Source organism: Phyllobates terribilis, unplaced genomic scaffold (assembly GCF_046119375.1).
Source record: "Phyllobates terribilis strain yellow unplaced genomic scaffold, ASM4611937v1 Scaffold_5__5_contigs__length_657084704, whole genome shotgun sequence".
Lineage (NCBI taxonomy): Eukaryota > Metazoa > Chordata > Amphibia > Anura > Dendrobatidae > Phyllobates > Phyllobates terribilis.
In genome coordinates this window covers 77,289,885-77,315,402 of record NW_027362765.1, presented here as the reverse complement: position 1 = coordinate 77,315,402, position 25,518 = coordinate 77,289,885, and the positions used below count along the sequence as shown (strand labels likewise).

Genomic DNA, 25,518 nt, shown 5'->3' with positions numbered 1-25,518 from the left:
GTGACCCCACCGTCCGACTAGTGAAGGAGATGCTGACTCGGCCAGATGCCCGTCTTGACCCAGACGCTCCGGAGGAGACCAAGCAACTGTGGGCTGAGAAGAGTCGACTGTTTCTTTACAAGGGGAAGTTGTGCCGCAGAATGGTTAACTCCCGGATGCATGAACTGATCTGGCAAGTAGTGGTGCCAAGAAGAGACGCGGCTATGGTACTGGAGGCATACCACGACGGAGCTGGGCACTCGGATGGAAGAAGCTGGAGTTCCTGCTGCGCGGGCGGTTCCACTGGGTAGGCATGAGAGGGACCATCGAGAGGTGGTGCAGAGACTGTGGCCCATGCAACCTAAGAAGGAAGGACCGTGCCAGCCAGAAGACTCCCCTGCAGTCCATCGTCACCAGGCAGCCGTTGGAACTGGTAGCCTTGGACCATGTAAAACTGACCCCCAGCAGAAGTGGCTACGTCTATGCGTTAACCATCGTGGATCACTACTCCCGGTTCTTGGTTGTAGTCCCCGTCAAGGACTTAACGGCTCAAACAGTAGCTAGAGCCTTCCAGCAGCACTTCTGTCGTCCACACGGATACCCAGAGCAGGTGCTGACGGACCAAGGACCTGCCTTTGAAGCGGAAGTCTTCCAGGAGTTCTGCACTCTGTATGGCTGCCGGAAGATAAGAACAACACCCTATCATCCGCAAACCAATGGACTTTGCGAGAAGATGAACCAGGTGGTGATAGACCTTCTGAAAACATTGCCCCTGGAAGAACGCAGTCTGTGGCCTGAAAAACTGCCTGATCTGGTGGACCTATACAACCACATCCCTGTAGGTTCTACCAACTGCACCCCGGCTTACCTAATGAGAGCAAGACCTGGTAAGCTGCCTGTTGATCTGGATATGGGAGTCCTGACACCCGAGGACACTTCACCAGAAGCAGACTGGGACACAGAGAGGCAGCAGCAGTACCGGAAAGTACAGGAGAGCGTTGAGCGAAGTCTCCGTCAAGCAAGAGAAAGACAGGAGAAGACTTATAACCAGTGTGCTCCCGCTGTTCCCCTGGTACCTGGAGAGCAGGTCTTGAAGAGGAAAAGACGGCTCCACAAGTTGGACGACCAGTGGGAGAAGGACCCGTACACCGTACTGCCATCAAGCCATGAAAACCCAAAAATCTGCACAATCAGTAAGGATGGAGGAGAAACCACAGCCATTGTCTCCCGAGATCACCTGAAGAAGTGTCCCGAGCAGCTACGAAACCCTGAAGAAGATCAAGAAAACCCTCGACCCGCAGAGGAAAGGGAAGAGATGGTCAGTACTGTACTCGGAGACTTCCCTCGGTCTTGGACACAGGTAAATGGCGCTGTTGTGGTACCCGTCCTCACCTTCCTCCAGCCAGCATCCCAAGTACCTACGGAAAAACAGGTAGAGCTGGAAGAGCAGCCGGTCCAGGAGGCAGAAGACCCCACACAAGCAGACCAGGAGAATCGACCCTCTGCTTATAGTGAGCCTGCCGTGCCCCTAGTGAGCCAAAGAGTCCGTAGACAGCTGCCCAGCTTACCTTTGACAGCTCCTACACCCTGTAGCTCAGGATCGGTCAGTAAGCTCCGTAGGTCTACTAGGGCCAATAGAGGCCAGTTGCCCGTACGTTGGAGGATCTAAAGTGTTCAGACTGTCTTATTGGTATTTACCTGTTTACTGTTGCTTGTAAATAATTATGTTTTTCCAGTTATTTTATAGGTGTCTTTTGTGGATTAACCGGAACTCTCTTGTATATATGTTTGGAGCGTAACCCAGGAACGGACTATAGACTGTTAAAGACTCGGGGCAGGACAGACCCCTACCTGGTTACGGCTCCCCGTTCTTTGGTGAAATGGACACCCTTTTTGCTTCAAAAATTGCACCCTGTTGTGGACACTCCGTGACCACCCTAACGTGTTTTTCCTTATTGTATTGTTCCTGTTTATACCCTGTTATGTTTTCAAAAAAAATATGTTTAGTCCCGGAGTACTAAATTTTACTAGGGGGGAATGTGGCACCCCAGGGTTCTGGTTACCACAGTAATAGCAATATTACGTCTGTGAGCAGGTGGGAGGTCTCCTGGTCAGGAACCCTAAGCATGCCACACCTCCTGCCCAGTCCTGGGAGGGGAAGAACTTCCCCTATATAAACTGGGGCTGAGGTGGGGTTAGGAGAAGAAGAGAAGAAGAGGAGTCCCAGACAGAGACACAGTCTGGTCTGGAGTGGAGCAGATGCAGGGAGAGCAAGATCAGGAGCTCTGTGGGAGCAGTGATAAAAGGGGTCCAGGACTGGAAGCTGTAGAGCTCGTCCTGACTGAAGAGATCTCACCGGACACGGAGTCCGAGGCTGTGGGGACTGTTCCATACCCAGCAGCAGAAACCGTCCGGCAGGGAATTTCAGGTCCTCTGGCCAAGAAACCCGAAGGCACGGTCACACGCAAGGGACCAGCACCGCCGTCGTGGAGCGGAGGCTACCAGAAGGCCCCGAGTCACCGGCCATACGGGTGAGCACCACACGGTACACTCAGGGACGTGGGCTACTTTTACCCGCTTCTAGCAAGGTAGCCAGGAAGAGTACAATTAGTTGGGGAGGCCTACAACTCCGCCTGGCCGGGGGAGATCCTATCTGCTCACGGACTGACCAGGCCCCGATCGCTAGCCAGTACTCCCGGGAGGGTCTACCTTTGCCACCAGTAAAGACCCTGAACTACACCGCACCGTCTCTGAGTGGTTCCTGGTGCCTGCGTGCAATTCTGCTATCCCCATCATCCACGTCTGCTGCCCTGAGGCCATACCCCTCCCGTTGGGGGTTATACTACCCACGCTGCACAACTGTACCACCGGCCTCAGCGGTCTGCCCTGCAGCGGCGGCTTCATAACCGCATTCAACGGGTGGCGTAGTCGAACACTATAACATCTTCTGCTAAATTCCGCCACTTAGTTTGACACCCTGGGCACGGACCGGGTCACCGCCACGAGGACTACTAACCCCGACAGATCCGGCTCCGGGTATTCCCCGCGTGCGCAACGCTACACAACACAGGCCCAGGGGGCACGTCATATGGATGAGGTTAGAAGGATTGTATGAGTTTTTGATAGATCGTGGATAGGATGTGGTAGTGACTGTGGGGATGTGGTGAGGAGGGCCAGAATTTGGGGAGATACTGACAGCAGTGAGGAGGAGCAGAGAAAGTGTTAGTAGGTGGGAGCAGGAGAGGGCATGAGGTGGCTGTCTATGCTTGGAGACACAGGATTGAGTGTTTAGGAATAGTTCTGAGGAGGAGGTGAGATGAATGAGGAGGATGGAGGGAGAAATGAAGAGTTCATTACTAGGTGTTGTAAAAAGTGAAGGATTAAGGGGGTGAGAGTGAAAACAAAGACAAACATTGTTTACAGAGTTCAAGTATCCAGTTACCTTCAGGTTAAATTCAGGTATAATTCATATCTCACACTTAAGGCAATGCACTGCAGACTCATCTATAGCAGACTCCTTGTTCACAATATATGTGCTACAGAGTGCAGTCAGGTGTGAACCAGAGGGGAGTGGCCTCTGCGCATCTATATCAGATAGTTAACACTGAGCCACATGCAGAGTATTTAAGGCAGAGTAAACAAGGTCATAAGTAAGGGTGGGGATAGAGCAGTGATTAGATGAGAGACATACCAGAACACACATACAGCCAGAAAATGTATGAGGGAAACACAGTTGGAGGAAAGCTGGGTTTCATACCAAAGCATACAGCTAGCAGAGGTATGGGGGAATTATGAGATCATCAGGAGATCATGATTTTTGCTATATATAGCAATGCTGAAGCACTGCTATGTATAGCACAGATGCTCGGACGATTACATCTTCAAGTCTACTAAAAGGATTATTAGATAAGGTGTAAAAGTGTGGCCATTATTAAAGTTGAAGTTTGCATCTAAAATGTGCTTTGATGGGGTTGTCCAGTTGATGAACGATCCTTTGGAAAGTCCAACAATATCAGATTGGTGGGGGCCCGACTGCTTAGGATTACAGAACAGCTTCAATTCAATTGAACGGGAGAGTAGGAGTTATTCAGCAGTACCCAGAAGTGGACGCTACACAATGTATGGAGCTGCTGCACATTGCATCTTCTTCCAATGGCCCCAATGCATAGTGACTGGCAAATTTTAATGTTTTCATTTTAACTTAGCCTCTAGCCCAGCTCTTCTATACCATTCAAATCTGCTACAATGCCACAGTTTGCTGACAAATTCAACTATACAGCTTCGCTCAACTCTTCTGTTTCTCTCTCCATGACCCTCCTGTCATACCTAGCTTTGCTACCTCTCTGGGCTCTGCTGTACCATTTATCCATTCCACGTAAGGCTCTGTGATTTACTCTGCCCCATCGCTAAGTCTACTCAGATATGCTACTATCTCGTCTTTCCCTCTTTAGTCTTTCAACACTGACCTTCCAGCTTCTTAGTGGACTCAACAGTTCAAGTTGCTGTTTAGTCTCTACAGCCTCTGTTCCTTCTACTGGATCGAGTATTACACCAATGTAATCTGTCTGTACAGCATTACAGCTGTACATTCAGATCAAAAGCTTTGATTGAGGTGAGATTTAACACCTGGGGACATCTTTCTAAGTTAACATCCAGTTGTATACAAGACATTGGATTTTAAAATCACATTTCTTGTGGCCTACTATAGCTCAAGATGACAGGGACTGTGGCATCTGTGCCATGGCCTGTCCTTGCTATTACTACTTTGATTGTCACCTGACACAGGGTGACTATTCAGTAGCCCTGTTTTACTCCTGGGACTTGTGGCTCTGGGCAGTGAAGAAGCTTTGGGGTTAAATTCTGTTAGTTTATTATTCTACCTGCTGTCAGCCCTGGGTAGGGATGCTCACTATTTAAGCTCCTGAGAATCAGTTCCCACGACCAGTTATAACCTAAATCGCTCTGGTTGTGTATCACAGATCCTGTGTCTCAGTGGATATTCCTGGTTTTCAGTTCGCCGTCTATACTGACATTTCTCCTGCCTGACGATTTTGTATCAACCCGGACCTCCTGGTTCTGAGGTGGCTCACTTACAATTCTTCCTGCTTGCTTGCAGCATCGAAGAGCAGCTGACTCTGTGGCCCCAGCCTAGATGTACCTGTCTAAGACCAGATCCCGATGCAGCAGTTAAAGGGTGAAGGTCATGGCAACCCCTGGGATCTGGAAAATGGATTAACTAGCTACAAGCCTGGCCTCAGTAGCCATTTTAAGAGCTGCCAAGTGACCATGAAGAGTGTCCCCATGCGTCTCATCTTAAGTCAATAAGCCTAAATCATTTCCCTAGGAGTCTTGCTGTTATCTCAGTCTCCTAATCCTTTTTTTGACTTCAGGTTCGAATAAAATAAATATAAAGAGATTCGGAGTAAAATTATTATAATTATTATTTCTCATGGATTAGAAAAACTATGATATGGCATAAAGTAAAATAATAGTACATACTCATCTTATAATTGGGACCACTTCAGCCTCTCACTGACCTCAGCGGCGACCAATGCATCGCTGCTGTGATCAGTGATTGGACACAGCAATCATAATTCCATACATCCAGAACACAATGTACAGAGATTAACCCCTTAACAACCTTGGGATTTTCCATTTTTGCTTTTTCATTTTTTGCTCTCCTTGTTCTCAGAGCCATCATGTTTTTATTTTTGGGCAAATATGGCAGTGTGAGGGCTTATTTTTTGCGGGACAAGTTGTACTTTTGAACGCCATCACTGGTTTTACCATATCGTGTACTAGAAAACAGGAAAAACAATCCAAGTGCGATGAAATTGCAAAAAAAATGCAATTCCACAGTTGTTGTTTTTTTGGGTCTTTTTTTTACCACGTTCATTGAATGCTAAAACTGTCCTGCCATTATTATTCTCCAGGTCATTACGAGTTCGTAGACACCAAACATGTATTTTCCGAGACACGTAGCGTCTCCATTTTTGGGATCTGGGGCCAGGTGAGGGCTTATTTTTTTTGCGCGCCGAGTTGACGTTTTTATTGATACCATGTTGGGGTAGATACAATGTTTTGATCGCCCCTTAATTGCATTTTATTGCAATGTTTTGGCGACCCAAAAAAACGTAATTCTGGCGTTTAGAATTTTTTTCTCGTTACGCCATTTACCGATCGAATTAATTCTTTTTTTATATTGATAGATAGGGTGACTTTGAATGCGGCGATACCAAATATGTGTATGTGGTTTTTTTTTTCATTATTTTAGCTTGAATGGAGCAAAAGGGGGGTGATTTAAACATTTATATGTTTTTTTATATTTTTAAAAACATTTTTTTTTTACTTTTTGCATGCTTCTATAGTCTCCATGGGAGACTTAAAGCAGCATTTGCCTGATCGGCTCTCTGCATACAGGGGACAAGCAAATCCCCTGTATGCAGCAGAAATGCTCACTTGCTATGAGCGTCAACCACTGGGCGGCGCTCATAGCAATCAGGACATGGCAATCACAGGGGTCTTCTGCAGACCCCGGGTTGTCATGCCAACCCATCGGTGACCTGCAATCACATGACGGGGTCACCGATGGGCGGGGCTAACAAAGCGCTTCCCGGAAGCGCGAGTTAAATGCCGCTGTCAGAGATTGACAGCGGCATTTAACTAGTTAACAGCCGCGGGGGGATTGCGATGCCACCCGCGGCTGTTGCGGGCACATGTCAACTGTATTTATCAGCTGACATGTGCCCAGTTCAGTGCGGCTCAGCGCCTGAGCCCGCGCTGGACCGGCGGTGCTAGCCTGTGCCGTACTAATATGGCAAAGTCTAGAAAGGAGTTAACTCTTTCTTTTTATTTTGAAAAGCATCATTTCAATTTTGCTTAATGATATTTTGCAAAAACAATGCACCAAATATAAAAAAAAACAACTATGAAAATGCTAAGTAATACAAACTAAAAATTCATCATATAATTGTATCAGCACCTGGGTGAATAAAATCAGTGACTTCTCTGCATTTAGTGGTCACTACTCACCTGTGTAATTATCAGTAGGAATCTCCTCTTTACACCGCTCATCATCCCTCACATATGTCTCTGTAGTATTAATATGGGTCAGATCTTCACCCTAAAACAAATATTGTAAAAGTCACAGACAGATGGAAAAGTTGTGTGAAAGAATAGAAAAGATTCTAAATTAACAAGACGACCACAAATGACATGACAGCAGTAATTATCACATAGCTGCAGGTCTCCTGTATAAATCCAACCTGTCGGCTCCTAATTCTAACCAGCAATCTCCACAACCAGAAAATTGTGAGAAGATCCAGACAACATCTAATGTCTATGATCAGCTTTATTCTGTCATCTACACCAAGTATAAAATATTCACTGAATAGCCCCATTATTAGAGACACCCATCTAGTAGAGCATTAAACCTCTGTGGCCATCAGAATCTCAGAAATTTGCAGTTGTTTATTACACTTGGTGTTGAAATGTTGGCAAATGAAGACAGAATACTTTTTTACAAAAGTGATGAAGTGATCATGAAGTGATAAACTTGGTTGTCCACAATGCTTAGGTTACCTCTAGTTTATACACATCCATACACGAGTATCAGAGAACACAGGATGTGCACAGAAAACATTCCCGCACCATTACTCCATCTTTACCAGACTGAAATGATCAGTTCACTTGAATTTCTTAGTGCATTATGTTTAATTTATTGACCATCATGTGTTCCTAAGAACGGTTTTTGATATCTTCTTTGATGAGTTAACATTCACATGATCCCCTTTCAATGGGCGTTTATTCTTGATCGAAGCAATCTCTGTATGCTCCTGACACATTGTAGGTATAAGTCTCACAAAGTTGGCAGTTTCTGAAATACTGGCCCTGACCCCAGCACTGATGACTGTGCCTCATTCAAAGTTGCTTAGATCACTTTTGTTTTTCATTCTAAGGCTACAGCCCCACTATCGGTATTTAGTCAGTATTTTTTCTTAGGAGTGGGAGCCAAAACCAGGTGAGGAACAATCAGAGAAAAAGTATAATAGAAACAAGTCACCAATTCTGAATTTTTAACCCACAACTGGGATTGGCTAGCAGTCCTGAGAAAATATACTGACCGAATACTGACCAAATACTGATAGTGGGGCCCTAGTCTAATGTGAATTCACACTTAAAAATTATCACTTCATTTTCTGCTGCACTCTGAGGTCATTGGTCTAATTTCCATATACGGAAACACTAATTATGAAAGAACCGATGTCTCTAATACAATGGCCATTCAGAGTATAATACTGGTGGATAAAACAAGACTGAACATTAGACTTTCTCAGCCTTCTACACAACATAGGGGAGATTTCATGACACCTTCTCTCCATCTACCTGATGATCCGGTGAAACATTGGGATTTTCTTGATTACAATCCTGTGGAAGAAGAGGACGGGGACATCTCTCTGGTGTTGTCCTCTTACTAGATGGATCTGTAGGAAACACATACAGGGACTGAATTCATTCTTTACATATGGATAATTATAGGCCATGCGTATTTAGCTCTGTCTATTACCTGGTGATGTGAGGCGGTGGGGAACCTCCATCATGACGTCCTTGTACAGATCTTTGTGTCCTTCTAAATACTCCCACTCCTCCATGGAGAAATAGACAGTGACATCCTGACACCTTATAGGAACCTGACACATACAATGATACCGTCATCCCCCCGATCCCTTCATAGCGTTACTGTATAATGTCCCAGCATTCCCAGCAGTGTCACCTCTCCAGTCAGCAGCTCAATCATCTTGTAGGTGAGTTCCAGGATCTTCTGGTCATTTATGTCCTCATGTATCAGGGGGTGAGGTGGAGGCCCCGTGATTGGGCTCAGGGGTCTTCCCCATCCCTCAGACACAGGGTCCTGACAGCGCTCACTAGAGGTCTTCCTCACTACTGTATAATCCTGGTTATGGAGAGACACATTAATAAATCTCACTACAGACATTTCCAGAGACCTCACCTCTCCAGTTCTGTCCATCTGTTATTCCCATAGATAAGAATGATGTAATGTGACGTCATCAGAATCTCTCACCTCTCCAGTAAGCCGGAAGAGGATCTCTAGGGTGAGGTGTAATATCCTCTCCGCCATCTTGTCCCTGTCTCTATCCATCCTTGTAGGGTCAATCAGGAGAATTCTCTTATATAGAAGATCTCCACTGAGAGGATCCGATATTGTAGGGACCTGAATGGGGAGAAGATGACGATGTAACATCATAAAGATCCCATGTAATATTACACTTACTGGATAAAATAGGAGTAAACATATGAGGAAATATCACGTGTAGATTTTGTATTCTCTGTTTGTACAGACTGGAACATGTACTGTAATATTGTATGAAGGCAGCTCCGTCACTGATACCAGAAGTCGAGGATGATGAAGATGCTGAGAGCGGGATATGTGTCATAAAGATGGAGAGCGGCCTGAACGCCATGTGCTTTATGTCCGTCCCCCAGAATCTGCCGTCTACACGGGGGGCGGTGGAGATTATCACTACAGGAGCCGCTCAGGTCACAGGGACTCCAGAAATATGGAGGAGACCGGCAGAGATACAAAGAGCGATGACACTGGAGGGTCCGGGGAGCGGCCATGAGGGGGATTTACAGGAGTCATTAATTATAACAGCCGCAATTATAAATGTCACCTGAAGAAACAAGTGATATATATATAGAAAAGCAGAGAGGTTTCCCCAGGAGACGTGTGCGCTTCTCTCTATTCATCGTCTATGGGAGATAACAGAAGCTCTGGCTCCAGAGAAAGAGAAGAAACCTCCATCAGTAAGTTATATGGGAAGGAGAGTAGAGAGGTCACCAGCACTGAGGGGGTTAATAGCAATGGGGAATCTCCACATACCTCCACCTGCAGAGCCGCACACTGGATATATGGCTGTTCTGTGCACACAGGACCTGTGATGATGTCACAGGAGGGGAGGAGTCAGGGGTCACATGATCAGGGGCCTCAGTGTCTGCAGGACTCTGCTGTGCTGGTTGCACAGCTAACAACTTTTGAAGAGCAGAAAGAGGGACAAATTTTGGCCACACCCCAATCCACGCCCATTTACCATTATATTCTACCCGGCACTGGAGAAGTTGACAGAGGGATGCTGGCAGTGAGGGAAATTCAGACCACCGAGACTGCAGGGTATAGACCATACAAACTCTGGCCCACAGGGTGGTTATACAGTATTTGGCCCGCGACACCAGAACCGCCACCTCTATGTGGGGCCATTTATTCTGTATGGACGACTATGTGGGGCCCATTATACTGTATATTGGTTGGCCTGTGACTTTATCTAAGATTTTTATTTTGGCCCCCTGTGTGTTTGTGTCATGCCAGGTGTGGGAAAGTGCAACTGAGAAGGAAAAGGGAAAGGGTGCCAGACACTAGGGAAAGGGGGGCAGTTGAGACCTCCTAGTCTGGTCTAGCATCACCCTGTCGCAACTACCATCCCTATATTGCCTCCTCAGCAATCGCCGCATGCGTGCCTCGCCATACTCTCTCTGGTGTATGGCTACGGCTAGGGATGGAAGGAGATGAGCACTAGTCAACCTCCACTAAACTCTATAGACAACAAGGGTGGACAAAACAGGGGAAATGGCTTAGCTTTTGATGAACTCCAAATAAGCACACGGCCGCAAGCTCCAGAGAGGACGAAGAACTGCTCCTGCTAAGCTTCATAAGTAGAAATGGATATAGCCGGCGACTCCCTCTCAAGCACACCAGGTATATATACACCCAGGCCAGAGAGCTAATTAGCAAGAGAGAGGTAGCCCCTCAGTCCTAAAGACAGCCTCTTATCTAAAAAGCTGTCTGCAATGCCAAACGCAGAGATCTCCTGCAACCCGCTGCAGGACGACTGTCACCTCTGACACACCCGTGACAGTACCCCCCCCCCCCCCTCTACGAGTGGCCTCTGGACAATCAGGACTGTATTTCTCAGGAAAAGAGGTGTGGAATGAGCGAACCAATCTGGGAGCGTTCACCTCTGATGCTGAAACCCTCATCCTCTCCTCTGGACCATAGCCTTTCCAGTGCACCAAGTATTGCAGAGAATGACGTTGGAGACGAGAATCTACAATCCTCGAAATCTGGAACTCCAGATTACCATCAACCATTACTGAGGGCGGTGGTAGAGGTGAGGGCTCAAGAGGTTCCACATACCTTTTTAATAAGGACCTGTGGAACACATTGTGGACCTTAAGTGCCTGAGGAAGTTCAAGACGAAACGCTGCTGGGTTAATGATGGTGGTTATTTTATAGGGACCATTAAACCTAGGTCCCAGCTTCCAAGAAGGAACTTTCAATCTTTTATTCCTGGTAAACAACCGCACAAAGTCATTCACATTCAGGTCCGGACCTGGCAAGCGTTTTCTGTCAGCCATACTTTTATACCTGTCTCCCATGGTCTTTAAATTATACAGAACACCCTGCCATACCGAGGAGAGCGACGAAGCAAACCCTTCCTCCTCAGGAACTCCTGAAGCTCCTCCCCCACTGAAGGTACCAATCTGTGGATGATATCCGTATAAACCGAAGAACGGTGAAATGCAAGTGGATTCTTGACGATGATTATTGATGGAAAATTCTGCCAGAGGTAAGTAGGATGCTCAATCCTCCTGATTTTCGGAGACAAAACGCCTGAGGTATGTCTCCAAGTTCTGATTGACACGCTCGGTCTGACCATTCGACTGAGGGTGGAAGGCAGAGGAAAAGGACAGCTGCACCCCCAGTCGAGAACAGAATGCCTTCCAGAACTTGGAAACAAACTGGGTCCCCTGATCAGACACCACATTGGAGGGAAACTCATGACGCTTCACAGTATCATTTATGAACACCGGAGCAAGTGTTTTGGCATTGGGAAGTGTGGGTAATGCGACGAAGTGAACTATTTTACTGAACCTATCTACTATGACCAAAACCACCGTTTTGCCTACAGAAACGGGTAGGTCAGTAATAAAATTCATGGACAAGTGTGTCCATGGCCTACTAGGGATAGGTAGCGGAAGAAGAGTACCAGACAGACGGGTATGCGAAACCTTAGAACGCGCACAAATACTACAAGCAGCTACATGTTCAATTACATCCCGATGCAACCCCGGCCTCCAAAAATGACGAGAGAGGATGTCCGCGGTTGCCTTACCACCTGGATGCCCAGCAAGCACAGAGTTATGATGTTCCTTGATTACTTTGCGGTGCAGATTAGATGGTTCAAATAACTTTCCTGAAGGGCAGGAGGCAGGGGCGTCCCCTTGAGCCTCCAACAACTCACCCTCCAGTTCAGGATAATGAGCCAAAATGACTACCCCTTTCTGTAATATCGGAGCAGGGTTCTCATGGTCACCACCACCAGGGAAGCTCCGGTACAAAGAATCAGCCTTGACATTTTTGAACCCTGGACGAAAAGTGACAACAAAATTGAACCTAGTAAAAAACAGGGACCATCTGACTTGCCTAGGGTTGAGACGTTTAGCTGACTGGAGATATGACAGGTTCTTATGGTCAGTAATAACAGCAATAGGATGGACAGCTCCCTGCGACCAATATCGCCATTCCTCGGATGCTAATTTGATTGCCCAAAGTTCACTATTACCCACGTCATAATTTCTCTCAGCCGAAGACAATTTTTTAGAAAAGAACACCATTTACCAGGGGACGAACCCTGAGACAACACAGCCCCAAACAAGACATCCGAAGTATCGACCTCCACAGTAAAGGGTTGAGAAACATTGGGTTGACTGAGTATAGGTGCAGTGGCAAAATTATTCTTTAAGGAAGAAAAAGCCTGGAGGGAAGCATCCGACCATTTGAAAAAATCAGACCCCTTCTTAGTCATGTCAGTAAGGGGTTTCACTATAACAGAGACTTTCCGCATTGAAATCCTTCATGGCTAGTCTCTCAGGGCCAGAAAGATTATACAGTCTGGACTTCGGTAGTTTAGCTCTGGGGGTCAGGTTAATAGGACAGTCATAAACATGATGAGGAGGCAAATCCTGATACCCCTTCTCAGAAAAAACGTCTCAAAACCAGACAGAAAAGCAGGTAATATTTCCATACAGACAGTAGTAATGGAAATATCTAGACAGTTCTCATGGCAGTAATCTCCCCATTCAATAATCTCCCCGGTTTGCCAATCCACCAACGGATTATGTTTAATAAGCCAAGGTATGCCCAAGACAATCAGAGTAGGAAGATTGTCCAGAACATAGCAAGGGATGATTTCACAATGAACTGACCCCACCCTCAGTTTTACATTATGTACAATCTGAGTAAATGCTTTCTGTTCAAGTGGCGCCGAGTCAGGAGCCAAGATGGGAATAGGTTCAGCTAAAGCACAGCAATCAAGACCATGAGTTTTCACAAACTCAGCATCAACCATGCTTACTCTGGCTCCACTGTCAATAAACACAGAAATTTTTTGGGTTTGGCTCTCTAACACCACCTGTGCTGTCAGGACAAAGCGGGAACTGCAGTTTGGCCACAAATGCACCCCTTGTTTATCCAACTCCAGACTACCGAGAGTTAATCGAGTCTCCATTTTTTTACGAATTGAAGGACAGGTCCCAACAAAGTGTTCCTTTTTCCCACAAAAAAAAACATACGCCTTTTTTCTTGCAAATCTCCGGGGAGATGTATGATGTACAGACACCCTGTAACTGCATGGGTTCCTCCACTTCCCCAGTACTGGTTCACCCCGAGACCGCTCCCCTGGCAGAGGTACACAACCCTGGCAAGAAGGCCCAGGAGAAGGTGGTCGCACCCGTCTATCCCGAAGACGTCTATCAAGACATATGGCTAAAGACATGGCAGCCTCCAAGGACTGAGGGGTATCATATGTAGCCAAGGAATCTTTCAACCTTTCAGTAATCCCCTCACAAAATTTACTTTTAAGGGCTGAGTCATTCCATTTGGAATCCGTTGCCCGTCTACGGAATTCCAAACTGTATGTTTCCAATGACTGAATCCCCTGCTTAACCCGACGTAGCTTAGACTCAGCCAAGGCGACTCGGTCAGGATCAGAGCTCCGAAAAACCCCTCCACAGATTGGAGACAAACCGAGTCTTGCGTTAACGAAAACGCCCATGACTGAGGATCGCTCTGCAATAGAGAGATCACAATATCAACCCGTTGCTCCTCATTACTGGAGGAGTAGGCACGAAGTTTAAAATACAATTTGCATGCCTCCTTAAATACAAAAAACTAGTCCCTACCTCCTGAAAACCTGTCCGGAAGGGCAACCTTGGGTTTAGGCTGGACAGGCCTACATGCAAAGACCCCCATATTGATGACCTGTAACCGCTGATGCTGCTGCTGTACCTCACCATGGAGGTCATGTCATTCACCTCCAGAGACAGCCTGTGCAGCCGCTCTGCAAGCTCTGCAACTGAACCCATACCAAAGTGAGAAAGGAAAAAAAAAAAGGTGTACGCCCAAAAACACACAAAGAAAAAAACCTCAAAATGTTAGTTCCCTTTTTTTCCTTTTCAAAACGTGCACGGCCGGCTATAATGTCACACCAGGTGTGGGAAACACTTAGTGCCAAATGATTAGGGGCCTCAGTCTCTGCCGGACAGGCCAGAGAGCTAATTAGCAAGAGAGAGGTAGCTGCTCGGTCCTAAAGACAGCCTCTTATCTAGGAAGCTGTCTGCAATGCCAAACGTAGAGATCTCCTGCAACCCACTGCAGGGCGACTGCCTGTCACCTCTGACACACACGTGACAGTTTGAGTTTGACATCTGGTGCGACATCATCTGTGCGTCCTGCTCATCTCTAGTTGTGGATTATTTTTAGTTCCCTCATTCACAGTCGGAGCCGCCAGAACAATCTCATCCTTTTGTAGCTTCACTATAAAATCTGGCTTTTTGGTGTCTGTAAGGCCGTGTTCACAAATAGCAGAAATACAGTGTTTTTGTTTTCTGCAGGTGTCTGCACCAAACTACACAATAACAATCTTGTCTAGTTATTGCACTTTTGCTGCATTTTTTTTAGCCTATTTCCCTTATTTGATGTATTTTTGGTACCAATGTGAAGCCGCATTTTTAATCCCTTCACAACCTATGACATGTAGGTACATCATAGGTCGTGTCCCTCGATTTATCCCTTTGATACGGGCTCCGGCATTGAGCCCGCATTGTTTCAGGCACAAGACAGCTGATTTGATCAGGTGTCATGTGCCCCTAACAGCCGTTGGTAAAATCGCGATCCACCCTCTGCTGTTAACATGTTAAAGGCCGCTGTCAAACTCTGACAGTGGCATTTAACATGGAAGGGTGTCACATGATCGTGCGACCCCCGATGGGTTGGCATGACAGCCCGGGGTCTGCCGAAGACCCCTGTGGTTGTCATAGCCGATCTGCTATGAGCATTTTTGTTACACATAGCAGAGCTTCTGTGTAGCACAAGCTATCAAAAGATCGTAACTTCAAGTTTCCTAAGGAGACTATTGAAGCAAATAAAAAGTGTAAAAAATGTTTTTTTAAAATATGAAAAAAATGTATAAAAGATCGGTAAATGGTGTACAAAGAAAAAAATCAAAACGTCAGAACTACGTTTTTTTGTTGCCGCAACATTGCGATAAAATGCAATAACGGACTATCAAAATATCGTATCTACCCCAACATGGTATCAATAAAAACATCAGCTCGGGGTGCAAAAAATAAGCCCTCACCCAGCCCAGATCCCAAAAAATGGATATACTATGCGTCACGGAAAATGGCGCCTTTTTTTTTTTTACAAACTTTGGAATTTTTTTTCACTACTTAATTAAAAAAGAACCTATACATGTTTGTTATCTATAAACTTGAAATGACCTGGAGAAGCACAATGACAGGTTAGTTTTAGTATTTAGTGAACATGGTAAAAAAAAAAAAAAACAATTGTGGAAATTTTTGTTTTCCCATTTTCCAGTACATTATATGGTAAATCCAATGGTGTAATTCAAAAGTACAATTCGTCCTGCAAAAAACAAGTCCTCATATGGCCATATTGCCAAAAGAATAAAAAAGTTATGGCTCTGGTCAGCACAGCTGGTATGCAGACAGGTGGGTACTGGCAAGCACGGCTGGCATGCAGACAGGTGGGTACTGGCAAGCACGGCTGGAGTGCAGACAGGGGGATACTGGCAAGCATGGCAGGAGTGCAGACAGGCAGGTACTAGCAGGTTGGAACGCAGGCTGGATATGGTCCAGTACAGACTGGGAGACAGGAACAGAGCCACAGATGCGGTAGACAAGCAAAGTAAAGCGAAACCACTGGAGCGGAGGACAGGGCAGAGCAGAGCGGAACCGCAGGTGCGGTGGACAAGGCAGAGCAGAACGAAACCGCCAGAGAGTGAGCAAGCAGAGGGGAGCGAAACCGCAGGTGCGGTGGACAAGGCAGAGCAGAGCGAAACCACTGGAGCGGTGGACAAGGCAGAGCAGTGAGGAACCACCGGAGCAGTGGACAAGGCAGAGCAGAGCGAAACCGCAGGTGCGGTGGACAAGGCAGAGCAGAGAGGAACCTCCGGAGCGGTGGACAAGGCAGAGCAGAGAGAAACCGCTGGCGCAGTGAGCAAGCAGAACAAAACCGCAGGTGTTGTGGACAAGGCACAGGAGAGCGAAACCGCCAGAGCGGTGGACAAGGCAGAGCAAAGAGGAACCGCCGGAGCGGTGGACAAGGAAGAGCAGTGCGAAGCCCAGGTGCGGTGGACAAGGCAGAGCAGAGAGGAACCGCCGGAGCGGTGGGCAAGGCAGAGCAGAGCAAAACCGACGGAGCAGTGAGCAAGCAGAGCAGAACAGGGCTGATGGTGCAGGCAGAGAGGACAGGGCTCTGTTCACATGGAACAGACTGGAAGATACAGGAAGATGGCTAGAACACAGGAGGTAGATACGGAGGAAGGGAAAAGGGACAAGCAGAACCAGATACACACAAGGTACGTACAAATGAAGTAGCGAGTGGACACAAAACTCACAAACAGAAGTACAGAGACAACGAGTTGGAGTTAGGTGCAGGTTCAGACACTGCAGGAAAAGGGAGGGTACACACTTAGAGACAAACAGGTAACAGGCTAGGAGACAGTTCAGACAGGAACTGATACTGCAACGAGATACAGGAACGAGCCTGGGTATACAGCCCCCAGGGTGGCGGAAATGGACTAGAAGTCACAGATAACAGGTCTGGGTATACAGCCCCCAGGGTGGCAGAAACAGACTGGAAGTCAGAGATAACAGGCCTGGGTATGCAGCCCCCAGGGTGGCAGAAACAGACTAGAAGTCAGAGATAACAGGCCTGGGTATGCAGCCCCCAGGGTGGCAGAAACAGACAAGATACAGGACAAGACCTGGCAACTCAGAGGCAAGGAGCACACTGATAGATAGTGTTGCTCAGGCCCCTCCTTCTGGGTGGAGGGGATTTAAATATCCAGTGACTCACAGCAATAGGCTGGAGACGCATTAGGGGTGCGCCCACAGCTGCTATAAGAATCAGGAAGTAACCGGGCCGCCGCCCTAAGCAGTCACACAAGAGACATGCACACAGCATGAACTGGAGCAAGGTTTGCAGGCTGGACTGATGGGTAAGATTGCGGTCTTGAATGGTGGGAGGTGGAGCACTATGCAAGCACGCCGCCAGGGATGTTACAGTACCCCCCCTTTATGCCCCCTCTTCTTCAGGCCTGCAAGGGTCTTCTGCAGAGAATTTGGAGGCCAATCCTTCTCTTCAAGAGGAATACCTCTTCTGTCCACTAGAGGAAGCGAAACTGGTCTCATCATCTTGGTGACTAGGATGCTTCCTCCTATCAAGCCATCCTCAGCAACAGATGAAGTGGGTGAAGTACCAGGAACAGCACACAGGAAAGTCTCTCTCCATTTGTTATCAGGTAGAACGCTGGTGGATTCAGGAGACAACTGGAGGTCCCCCGCCTGCTTGGAGGGGTGCAGAGACTCGGGGGTAACCACCGCCTTGACGAACACTTTGCCAAGCTTACTGGATGAAGTGGGCGGCGTACCAGGTACCGGGTGTAGGAAAGTCTCTCTCCGTTTATCAGGTAGCACCCCGGGGAATTCAGGAGACAATTGGAGGTCCTCCGTTTGGTTGGAGGGGTGCAGAGACTCAGGGGTAATCACTGCTTCAAAGTACACTTTGCCAAGCTTACTGGATGAAGTGGGTGAAGTACCAGGTACAGGGTGTAGGAAAGTCTCTCTCCATTTGTTATTAGGTAGCACCCCGGAGGATTCAGGGGACAACTGGAGGTCCTCCGCCTGGTTGGAGGGGTGCAGAGACTCGGGGGTAAACACCGCCTTGATGGACGTAAGACCAGATTTATTAGATACGGAGGGTCCTTGTTTTGGGACCATCTTCAATCTGGTTTCAGAGATGACATGTTTGTGAGGCGAGACGGTACCTGAAGCCAGATGATTGGTACAATCGTCGAGACTGTGTGGGGACATCTCCTCCGCTTCTCTTCCTTCGGAGACTTCAGCGCACAGCGAGTCAGCGACTAGCAGATCTGGTGAAGAAGAAGAAGAAACTGCTGACTGTCCTGAAGATATGGGGACTGAACACCCCTTGTACCTTAGCAGTCCCCCAGGATACCCCATGCAGGATCCCCAGACCTGAGCGGGCACTAGATCTCTCGGCTCTGGACGACCTGTGGGTAAGCCAGTCAGCACCTGGAATGTGAACTTCTTCATGTGTAATGCTCCAATCTGGAGCTTAATTTGTACAGACATATTTTGACTGATTCTGAGTAGGGCTCGTCCTTCCGCTGACAATGCGCAAACCGGCTTCTGGAGTTTTCGGACGGGAATCAAACACTGACTCTTCAAGACTTTAAGCCCAAAACTTCCAGTTAATCCGAGGCCTTCACTTGCCACGGAGACAGTCATGGTCATCTGTGGAGAGGAAACACTAACGCCAAGGGCAGCCTCTCCTACAGGCCTAATGTCTTGGGATTCTCCAACCTTCGCTGGACAAAGACCATCAGGGGGTCCCTGTTATAATCTGCTACAAGAACTAAGGAAAGATAGGAAAACTGTCCCTACAATAGGACTAAGCTGATTCCCTACGATGCAGCGGGCAACCTGTTCCTTGTGAACAGACCCGCCTTCGTCCTCAGCTAGTCTGAACGCAGACCTATAGATATAAGGGAGGGGTCCCTAAAAGTACTAAGGACTGGGACAAAATTGGACACCTTCTAGCAGAAGTTGTAGCGGAGCAAAAAGACGGACAAAAATACTTAGAGGTCCAAGGACCAAGCAAACTATAGAGATAGGTACAAAGCACCTGGCTAGATTAAGAGTCAAAGTAACACTGAAGTCCAGCAAAGCCAGAAGGGCGGAGCTGGAATAAATAGGCAGCAGGTCACGTGACCACAAAATAGAAAAAAACTAACAGGAGGGTTCTAACAGTACCCCCTCTTCTATGAGGATCTTCTGGATCCTCCAGGCCCAGGCCTATCAGGAAACCTCCTGTGAAACGCTCTGATAAGTCTAGGAGCAGAGACATCATCTGCCCTTACCCAGGAGTTATCCTCAGGACCGAAACCTTTCCAAGCAACGAGATACGGCAATCTCCCTCTATGCCTTCTGGAATTCAGGATACGAGAAATTTCATATTCACCGTCTTCCACAATCGGAGGAACTGTGACAGTGGCATCCCTATCCGATACATCAGCTTTTTTCAACAAGGAAACATGAAACACTGGATTAATCTTCCAGGAGGAGGGAACCTCCAACCTAACAGCAGACTGGTTAACCACCTGAAGCACCTTAAATGGTCCCACAAACTTCGGACCCAATTTCTTAGAAGGAATCCTCAACCGCAGATTCTTTGAGGACAACCAAACCATGTCACCAACCGTAAACAAAACCTCTTGACGTTTCCTGTTAAAATACTTCTTAGACTTTTTGTTAGCCTCTTGAAGGTTACAACGTACATCAGTCCAAACTCTCTCTAAATCACCGGAAAAATTCTCCTCCTCCGGCACAGCCGACCCCAATTTGGAGAACGAACCAAAAGACGGATGTCTCCCAGTACAACAAAAAAAAGGAGAACACCCAGCAGAAGAGGATGTATGGTTGTTAAGAGCAAATTCTGCAAGTGGCAGAAACTCAGACCACCCCTCTTGATTGTCTGCCACAAAACAACGCAAAAACTGCTCAACATCCTGGTTCTTTCTTTCTGTCTGTCCATTAGACTCAGGATGATACCCACATGAAAATGACAAATGGACTCCCAACCTGTCACAAAAAGCATGCCAAAAACGAGCCACAAACTGAGGTCCCCTATCAGAAACAATGTCGGTGGGAACACCATGGAGTCTGACAATTTCCTTGACAAAAGCCTTAGCGAGTGTCTTAGCGCAGGGTAGTTTAATGAAAGGAACCAAGTGACACATCTTGCTAAAACGGTCCACGACCACCCAGATAACAGTGAAACCCTCGGTCAGTAATAAAATCCATTGCAAGATGCGTCCAAGGTGCACTAGGAACCTCCAGAGGGCAAAGCAACCCCGCAGCAGGAGCATGTGAAGCCTTTGATGTGGCACAAACCGTACATTGACGCACCCATTTAATGATTTCCTTCTGCCACCCAGGCCACCAAAAACTGCGACCTACCCAGGGGCGGAACTACCGCCCGTGCAGCCCGTTCATTGAACGGGGGCCCCGAGGGAGAGGGGGCCCCTCCAGCCTCCAGCAGGGCCGCCATCAGGGCATGACTGCCCTGACTCCAGTATGGGGCCCAGCCGGTAGGGGCCCCCTCGTGTGCGTCTCTCTCCTCATGGGGCCCCCGGCCTCATGCTAAGCGCCGGGTCCGGGACATCTCAGAGCTGCGCTGCGCTGCTGCGGCAGCGCCTTCATGACTCCCCTGACTTCCGGTCATGTGACGGCGCCGTCACATGGCCGGAAGTCAGGAGAACCTGGTGTCAGCGATTTGGACGAGCGCCAGGATTCTGCAGGGATCGCATGGGGGTAAGTATAACAAGTTTTTTTTTTTTTTTAAATGCAATTAACTAGAAGTGGGGGGAGATGAGAGCTGCACATGTGGGGGGGGGGATGAGAGATGCACATGTGGGGGGGGAGATGAAAGATGCACATGTGGGGGGGGGGAGATGAGAGATGCACATGTGGGGGGGGAGATGAGAGATGCACATGTGGGGGGGGAGATGAGAGATGCACATGTGGGGGGGGATGAGAGATGCATATGTGTCGGGGGGAGATGAGAGATGCACATGTGTGGGGGGGGAGATGAGAGATGCACATGTGTGGGGGGGGAGATGAGAGGTGCACATGTGTGGGGGGGAGATGAGAGATGCACATGTGTGGGGGGGGGGAGATGAGAGATGCACATGTGGGGGGGAGATGAGAGATGCACATGTGGGGGGGAGATGAGAGATGCACATGTGGGGGGGTGAGAGATGCACATGTGGGGGGGGATGATAGATGCACATGTGGGGGGGAATGAGAGATGCACATGTGGGGGGGGATGAGAGATGCACATGTGGGGGGGGGTGAGAGATGCACATGTGGGGGGGTGAGAGATGCACATGTGATGAGGGGGATGAGAGATGCACATGTGGTGGAGGGGGATGAGAGAGGTGCACATGTGGTGGAGGGGGATGAGAGAGGTGCACATGTGGTGGAGGGGGATGAGAGAGGTGCACATGTGGTGGAGGGGGATGAGAGAGGTGCACATGTGGTGGAGGGGGATGAGAGAGGTGCACATGTGGGGGAGGGGGATGAGAGAGGTGCACATGTGGGGGAGGGGGATGAGAGAAGTGCACATGTGGGGGAGGGGGATGAGAGAGGTGCACATGTGGGGGAGGGGGATGAGAGATGTGCACATGTGGGGGAGGGGGATAAGAGATGTGCACATGTGGGGGAGGGGGATAAGAGATGTGCACATGTGGGGGAGGGGGATGAGAGCTGTGTACATGTGGGGGGGTGAGAGATGTGCACATGGGGGGATGAGAGATGTGCACATGGGGGGGTGAGAGATGTGCACATGGGGGGGGGTGAGAGATGTGCACATGGGGGGGATGAGAGATGTGCACATGGGGGGATGAGAAATGTGCACATGGGGGGGATGAGAGATGTGCACATGGGGGGATGAGAGATGTGCACATGTGGGGGAGTGGGATGAGTGATGTGCACATGGGGGGATGAGAGATGTGCACATGGGGGGAGATGAGAGCTGCACATGGAGGGGTGAGAGCTGCACATGGAGGGGTGAGAGCTGCACATGGGGGGGTGAGAGCTGCACATGGGGGGGTTTGAGAGCTGCACATGGGGGGATGAGAGCTGCACATGGGGGAATTGGGAGAAAATGAGCTACACATGGGGGAATTGGGAGTAGGGGGATAATGAGCTGCACATAATGAATGTGGGGTGGGGGAGAGTAAATGATGATGGGGTGGGGAGAGCACAGACATGATATAATGAATTGGGGCAGGGGGTGCATGTAAATAATGAATGCGGGGAGCAGGAAGTATAGAGTAGGGGGCGTTGCGGATGCAGGAGTGTAACTGGTAACAAATTGGCGGAAAGAGTAGAGGTTCTAATTAAATTATATATTAAGTGCCTATTTACAGTTAATGGGGGCACCGTGGTGGATTACAATTTATATTTGGAATGGTAGGTTGTATAATAACTAACCATATATTGATGGTGAATGCACGTCTGTATTCAGCTGCGTAATGTAGAAGTTGGGGAATGTGCTCTAGATAACTGTGTTATTTTATGCAGAGACGAGTCCTGGCTGGAAGACGTGATGGCGGTCTGTGCTGGATGAAGGAGAAAAGCGTAGCTGAAGGACTTCACCTAGAGACGTCACCAGTGAGTCAGTGTATTACATGTACACTTACACTATATACTATGTACCGGGCTCCTGTGTATAATGTCACTGGTGATCACTGTATTACCTGTACACTATATACAGAGCTCCTGTGTATAATGTCACTGGTGATCACTGTATTACCTGTACACTATACACTATATACAGAGCTCCTGTGTATAATGTCACTGGTGATCACTGTATTACCTGTACACTATATACAGAGCTCCTGTGTATAATGTCACTGGTGATCACTGTATTACCTGTACACTGACACTGTATACAGAGCTCCTGTGTATAATGCCACTGGTGATCACTAGATTACCTGGACATTTACATTATACATACCATGTATAGAGCTCCCGTGTATAATGACACTTATGGTAATATTAGTAATGTGGTGGTAATATTAGTACTGTGGTGGTAATATGTGGTCTGGTCATGGTGTGGTAGTTTTTCTCCCTTCTGTGTGGCATTATTCGGTCACTATGTTGTGGTAATATGTGGTCTGGTCATAGTGTGGCGGTATTCCCTGTATGTGGTATTATTGGTCATTTTAAAAAAAAATGTATATGACACATTCCCTTAAAGAAAACTAAATAAAAATATATCTAAAAAGAGTATTGGATATTTTAAGAAAATTTTAATAGGTTAGAGTAGGGCCCGGCCAGAAGGTGGTGGCGGCTTTAAAAATCTTTTGGCCAAAACAAAAGCTGCTGGCTATGCATGTGGCGCCGTCACATGGCCGAACGTCAGGAGAACCTGGTGGCAGCGACGTGGACGAGCGCCAGGATTCTGCAGGGATCGCATGGGGGTAAGTATAACAAGTTTTATTTTATTTAAATACAATTAATTAACTAGGAGTGGGGGGAATCAGACATGCACAGGGGGGATGAGAGATGCACAGGGGGATGAGAGATGCATGGGGGGGTGAGAGATGCACAGGGGGATGAGAGATGCACATGGGGGGTGAGAGATGCACATGGGGGGATGAGAGATGCACATGGGGGGATGAGAGATGCACATGGGGGGGGATGAGAGATGCACATGGGGGGGTGATGAGAGATGCACATGGGGGGGATGAGAGATGCACATGGGGGGATGAGAGATGCATATGGGGGGGATGAGAGATGCACATGGGGGGGATGAGAGATGCACATGGGGGGGATGAGAGATGCACATGGGGGGGATGAGAGATGCACGGGGGGTGAGCTGCACATGGGGGGGATGAGAGATGCACGGGGGGGAGATGAGAGATGCACGGGGGGATGAGAGATGCACGGGGGGGATGAGAGCTGCACATGGGGGGGTGAGAGCTGCACATGGGGGGGATGAGAGCTGCACATGGGGGGGTGAGAGAAGCACATGGGGGGGTTATGTTTACATAACTTTGTTGCCTTATGAAGGGCAGGGGGGGCCCCCAAAAATTTCTTGCACAGGGGCCCACTACAGTCTGTGTCTGCCCCTGGACCTACCAGTCTCTTAGTCTCAGAAATTCCTGGATGACCTGCCAACCGAGACTCATGATACTCCACAAACAACTCTCTCCTAAAGGTTCTAGGTACAAAAAACCTCCCATGGGGAGTTTTAGATGGGGCATCCTCCTGGGCTTTCAGAATCCCATCTTCCAAAACGGAGTCCAATGCTGCTATCACAACTCCTTCCTGTAAAATGCTTTCCTCCTCCTCGGTACCAACCATGGGAGAAAATCTGCGAGATAAAGCATCAGCTTTAACATTCTTAGTACCAGGGATGTAAGTAACAGAAAAATTAAACCGCGAAAAAAAAGAGCCCACCTAGCCTAACGGGCATTCAAGCGCTTGGCAGCATCTAGATAGATCAGATTCTTATGATCAGTGAAAACCTGAATGGGAAATTTAGCACCTTCCAAGAAATGACGCCAATGTTCAAATGCGAGTTTTATAGCCAGCAATTCCCGATTACCAACATCGTAATTAAGTTTGGTTTCAGAAAATTTTTTCGAAAAAAAAGCACAGGGATGAACCCCATCCTTGTTCTCCTGAGACAAAACCGCACCGACCCCCACCGAAGAAGCATCAACCTCGACCAAAAAAGGCTTGGTCTCATCAGGCTGCATAAGAATGGGGGCAGAACTGAACCTCTCCTTGAGATACACAAAAGCTTCAATGGCCTCAGTAGTCCACTGGACGGTATTCGCACCTTTCCTGGTGAGATCGGTTAGAGGCTTAACAATTACAGAAAGATTCTTAATGAATTTTCTGTAATAATTGGCGAAACCCAAAAATCTCTGTATCGATTTTAAACCAATAGGCCTAGGCCATTCTTGCACAGCCTGAACCTTCACCGGGTCCATCTCAAAGCCCTCGCTGGAGATAATGTAGCCCAAAAAACTAATTCTCTGCACAGCGAACTCGCATTTCTCCAGCTTAGCAAAAAGTGAATTGTCACTTAATAACTGCAATACCTCACGTACGCTCTGCCAATGAGACTCCAGATCTGGCGAGTAAATCAAAATGTCATCCAAATACACCACCACATTCTTACCAATCAAAGGTTTCAGGATGTCATTAATAAGGTTCTGAAAAAACGCTGGTGCATTGGTAAGACCAAAAGGCATAACCAGATTCTCAAAATGACCCACCGGGGTGTTAAAAGCAGTCTTCCATTCATCACCCTCCTTTATTTGCAACGAATTGTATGCC

At 47.9% G+C, this 25,518-nt stretch overlaps 1 protein-coding gene across 1 annotated transcript in view; it reads right to left on the bottom strand.

Moving 5' to 3' along the window:
- LOC141271470 (uncharacterized) overlaps positions 1-25,518 on the bottom strand; it is a 57,097-nt gene that overhangs the window by 8,693 nt on the left and 22,886 nt on the right. The window contains exons 3-7 of the mRNA XM_073681539.1: positions 9,062-9,211; positions 8,753-8,932; positions 8,546-8,669; positions 8,365-8,462; positions 7,012-7,102 (exon numbers count right to left, since the gene is read on the bottom strand). Of these exons, the coding sequence (XP_073537640.1) occupies positions 7,012-7,102; positions 8,365-8,462; positions 8,546-8,669; positions 8,753-8,932; positions 9,062-9,139 (571 nt within the window). The 5' untranslated portion in view covers positions 9,140-9,211. The remainder of the gene's footprint in view (positions 1-7,011; positions 7,103-8,364; positions 8,463-8,545; positions 8,670-8,752; positions 8,933-9,061; positions 9,212-25,518) is intronic.